General features: G+C 47.4%; 3 protein-coding genes across 3 annotated transcripts in view; 2 read left to right on the forward strand and 1 right to left on the reverse strand.

Annotated features, from left to right (window-relative positions):
- Nucleotides 1–4: 4 nt before the first annotated feature.
- PHALS_15054 (uncharacterized protein) lies at nt 5–450 on the forward strand. The gene has a single exon (XM_024717190.2). The coding sequence runs from the start codon at nt 109–111 to the stop codon at nt 286–288; it is 180 nt and encodes a 59-aa protein (XP_024572570.1). The 5' UTR covers nt 5–108; the 3' UTR covers nt 289–450.
- PHALS_00523 (hypothetical protein) lies at nt 449–2,204 on the reverse strand (the record flags this gene model as incomplete). The annotated part of the gene is made up of 7 exons (XM_024717201.1): nt 449–471; nt 530–549; nt 616–622; nt 740–1,634; nt 1,713–1,817; nt 1,876–1,913; nt 2,093–2,204. 7 exons carry the CDS (start codon nt 2,202–2,204, stop codon nt 449–451), a joined length of 1,200 nt encoding a protein of 399 aa, XP_024572571.1.
- A 1,023-nt stretch (nt 2,205–3,227) lies between these two features.
- The window catches only part of PHALS_00524 (uncharacterized protein), a gene marked incomplete at both ends in the record, with an annotated part of 1,825 nt that continues 686 nt past the window's right edge, over nt 3,228–4,366 (forward strand). The window contains 4 exons of the mRNA XM_024717212.1: nt 3,228–3,437; nt 3,524–3,682; nt 3,756–3,863; nt 3,939–4,098. Coding sequence (XP_024572572.1) covers nt 3,228–3,437; nt 3,524–3,682; nt 3,756–3,863; nt 3,939–4,098 — 637 coding nt within the window. The remainder of the gene's footprint in view (nt 3,438–3,523; nt 3,683–3,755; nt 3,864–3,938; nt 4,099–4,366) is intronic.

The following is a 4,366-nucleotide window of genomic DNA, read 5'->3' on the forward strand; positions in this document are numbered from 1 at the left end:
GGTACGGCAAAGGGCTGACAAGTGTTGTGAATTCAACTCATCCTTCGTTACTTTGCTTTGGGTTTTGACAAGGCTGTCGAACATAATGGAGGCGTTGAGACGGAAGAGATGGAATGTGATCGTCAGGACCTCCAAGAACTTTTGAACCTACAAAATCAGGTGCTGCGCAAGCATGATGAAGAAGCAGCTCATGAAGTGGGAGTTGACAAACTGCAAGTTATCTCGTGCTTTAAGCATTTGAGCCTTCGAGCCAGAGCGATTGAATTAGATCGATCTGAATACTCTTGAAATTCAAGTGCTTCTAAAGAATGTATAACTTTTCGCATAAATTGAGCTAGACATGTACTACTTGGAGGAGTCTGCGTTCTATATAATATAGTAACTAACTTACAAAGTCTAGGGCGCGCTCCCGTTTAGCAAACCTTCCTACTCTACCTGGCCATACCTCTCACCATGCGCGAACAAGAATGCCTTGAAGTACATAAGAATTACACATTCAAGCAAGCGACAAAAAGACACCCGCACTCACTTCCATTGGCGACGAGAGAGCTTGAAAGATACACCACAGATTAATGCAGTGTCCTGAAAATGAACAGATACACTTATGTGGCGCACTTGTTGTCTATGAGCACAATCTACTGCCTTTGATTGTGTACGTCGATGGATCGCCGTGAATAGGAGGAGTAGTCATCCTGCTCATCTGTGATGAAGTGCATATACGATCGCTTGCGGGGCTCACTGCGAATAATATCTGAGCTTTTTGTTGTCTTTGATGCATAACAATCGTAGGGCTCATAGTCCGATTTGTGCCCGTCCAGCTGTAAATCATGTCTCGATTCAAACAAAGAGTCGATCTTCTGACTCATAAGAAAGCACAAGGTCGTGGCAGCATCAGCAATGTATTGTTGATCAACGGGATCACACTTGCCATGATCCAAATATCGCACTTTCTTCATCGGGGTCTTAAGAGGACTGTCATGAGCGGCACAGAGCTCTGGCGTCATAAATGCAGAATTAAGGCCATCGGCAGTCTCTCCTTTCATGGACCGTTTATGTGACTCGGAAGCCAGTGTAGCCATATCGGCATTCTTCCCGCTCTGTTTCTTCTCAGCTTTCAGTTTGGCTACCTTGAGTAAATACTTTTGAGCATGAGTGCGCACTTGAGTCACCGAACGTGTGCACACCACTTGTTGCACGCGCTTCCACTTGTGACCATGGATGCGAAATCCCTCTAAAAATCGTTCGTGCTCGTCCGCACTCCATCGACCACCACGAATTGAGTAGTTGATAGTGCTATCATGGGCACCAGATGCCGTGTTTTCCATCTCCTGCTCTGGATCCTCGTCATCTACAGATACCAATGCAAATCGACGGGGGCTGGGAGAAGGGGGGGGCTGTTGAGCTGGCGACGAGTCAGCACTACGTTGCTCATGTAAGAAGCGACCAGAGACATAACGACTGTCGTTTTCATAGCGCAACGACATTTCGGAATTCGAGACAGAGGTCTTGCCAAAATGGGGAAACGATGGCAGATTAAGCTTTGGCATTGTGCTCGTGGGAGCGGTGCTAGTGCAGCTGCGGTTGAGAATATTGGCAAGGCCGAAGCCGGAGGAGCCACGCCAAGATTCAGACTCCTGAAGAAATCGATGAGAAGTAGCGTTTAGTGAATGTAGTGTTTTAAATTGAGTCGTGGCGTGGTGGTGGGCGCGCACCTTTTTAAGTGGCATGACGTAATCACCTCGCCTGAAGTTGTCATTGCTGTATGATTCTCGCTTGACGTGGTCCATTTTAGCCGGTAAGTGCGTGAGGCTGTTGGACTAAATATACCACGGATGTTGTTGAGCGTGTCACTAACGGTGGCTAAGTCGGTAGAACGCCGTGTGAAACGCCAGAAGAACGGTCGAATGATGAGTCTGCTGCAACAAGTAAAAATGGATTGAGAACGAGGATCTTTCAGGTGGAAGATAGAGTATGGATGTGGTGGTGGCAACCGGGATCGATGAATGGATGAGTCCAGTCCGTCAAACCCAACCGCATCCAGCTGGTACGCGGTGCGACGCGTGTATACCATACGTTGCATTCGAGAGCTTACCTGAGTCTCGTAGTCTGAGCTGATCAAACTTCTTTTCGCCGTGCAGTATCGGTGCTTTTTGCGCTTTGTGTGGTCTGGGCGGAGAAACAAGATCAGCGTTTAGAGGTGCCATGGCTCACCTCTTGCGCTGGCCTCAATAGAATTTTCAAGTCACTTTTGCGGTGATTCAGCTACTTTAGTGGTTAGGGCAGAAGCCTAACGACGGCAGAGTCGGGCCGGCTAGAAGCGTTGGCAACATCAATGGCGGGCATGTCGCGGCATCGTAAGAAGAAGATCGCACAAAGGTAGGAAGTAGATCTGCCTATTGTAGAAACTATTGGCTGGGCTTTACGGTACCAACTTGGCATCTTGTCGCACATTTGCTTACGGCTATATTGTTGGCATTATTGATCAACAAGCTTGGAATATAGATCGGCAGAAAATGAGTATGTGTAAAAGGAGGTGTCTTCCCATCAAACATAACGCCTGTGCGGTTTTTATCGCAAGTGGATTGAAATCAGCAGCTGGTGCAGGGAGGTGAAAAATTGCCAGATGAGCTGCACTACGAGCTCAAGGGTGAGCGAAGGCCAAGGTTTGGAGCCAGCTGCAGTGCAGAAGCTCTGCTACTTTCCATAGCTAGATTACATAATTGTAGACTAGGCGCCAGAGACAGGCTGTGAGATGGGGTATGAGAAAGATTGGCCACACACGCCGTCGATTGGCTGATCCGAAAAGACGTAGAGAACTGGAGTATCTTGTCGAGAATTCAGTATCGCATCCCTTGCATAGCCAGCCGCGCTACCCACTTTTTAAACAGTTTCTAGGCAGACGCAGTAGGAAATAAATCTAATCGGGGCAGTGGGTTTTACCTACCCCACACATGGCATTGCTGTGTCGAGTTAGTCTTCAACTAGAGTGGATCTCGGATCTTTTTTCAGAAGGGGTAAAATCGCTAAGTAGGATATTCGCACCATCACCATCGCTGCGGCTTTTCTTCTGATCGTCGATCGCTTGGAATCGCTCGCAGCAGCTCTACAACAGGACACGCAGAGCATTTTACTGTGACCAATGAAACTAAACAAATTTGATCTATTTTGGGAGCACGAAAATTCATGACGTAGTAGATCCTGCAGATACCAGTCAGCCAAAAGGAAGCATGACATCTAGACGTGAGAAGCGCCTGCACAAAGATGCTTTTGGGGACAGTGTAGATTCTTTGCTACCACCTATCGGCGCCAGACAACCCGGCGGCAATAACATCTTTGTAGAACGAGAGCTGCAGCCCCCTGTTACCGAGCGCTTATCATCGAAAGGCTTAAAATCCAGACCCAACGTTACCTCGGGCCGCCTTCTTCCGTCAGACTCGGTCTGCTATTTTAAGTCTATTATTCGCATTTACTTCATGACTGCGCTATATTCATGTCTGCTTCATCCATACTGTGCATTTGTCAGTTAAAGGAAATTTTTGACATCGCACCACCGCTGACAATGTTTCGGTCCGCTTTTTTGTGTAAACACACCAAAACTTGCCAAGAGCGGCGTGTGGCTGATGCTGTAGGCACTGTGCACGAAGTCAGTCGGTCTAACCGGTACAAGGCCCAAAACAACACGGTTAGTTCTTTTGAAGAAAGTCAGGTCATTTTAATCTTCGTGATGGTGGACTGATTTACACTGGTGATTATAGCCAAGTATATTCAAGCCCACCAATGTAATCGAAGCCAAGGTCTCCATCCAGCGCAAAATCGTGTACGATGGACAACCATTTCAGGACAAGCCACACCCCTTGCGATCCGTACGGTAGCGCGATTGGTCTTTTTCCGCCCGACCTCCTAACGGTATCGCTCGTTGTGTGCAACTTACCTCATAGAATGAGCCTCGCGCACTAGACCGCATAGACGCGCCGCCGTGGACCATCAACAAGTATGCGAGCGCTCGAGAAAGGATTTGTGACCTGCCTTCTTTCAATATCTCACTCGAAGGTCCCATCAAGGCCGACCGCAAATACACGCGAGAGTTCATTCGTCTTAGTATGGAGGCCCACCGCGGCAGCCGTTGCCAACTTGTCAAAGGCGACAAAAGAAATCGGTAGCGCAGTCAATAGATCCATCTGGTGCTGCTAGCGATATCAATACATTGTGGTCCACCGTACTGTACATCACAACTAAACACATATAATTTTCCCATGTTTAATTGGTGAAAATCGTCATAAACGTAAGATTGAACACCCTAATTTTTTCAAAGAGAGAATAAAAAAAATGCCCCAACTTTTGCCATATATAAAAAAAATATCCCAAC

The sequence above is a fragment of the Plasmopara halstedii genome, assembly GCF_900000015.1.
Source record: "Plasmopara halstedii genome assembly, contig: Scaffold_113, whole genome shotgun sequence".
In the NCBI taxonomy this organism is placed as follows: domain Eukaryota; phylum Oomycota; class Peronosporomycetes; order Peronosporales; family Peronosporaceae; genus Plasmopara; species Plasmopara halstedii.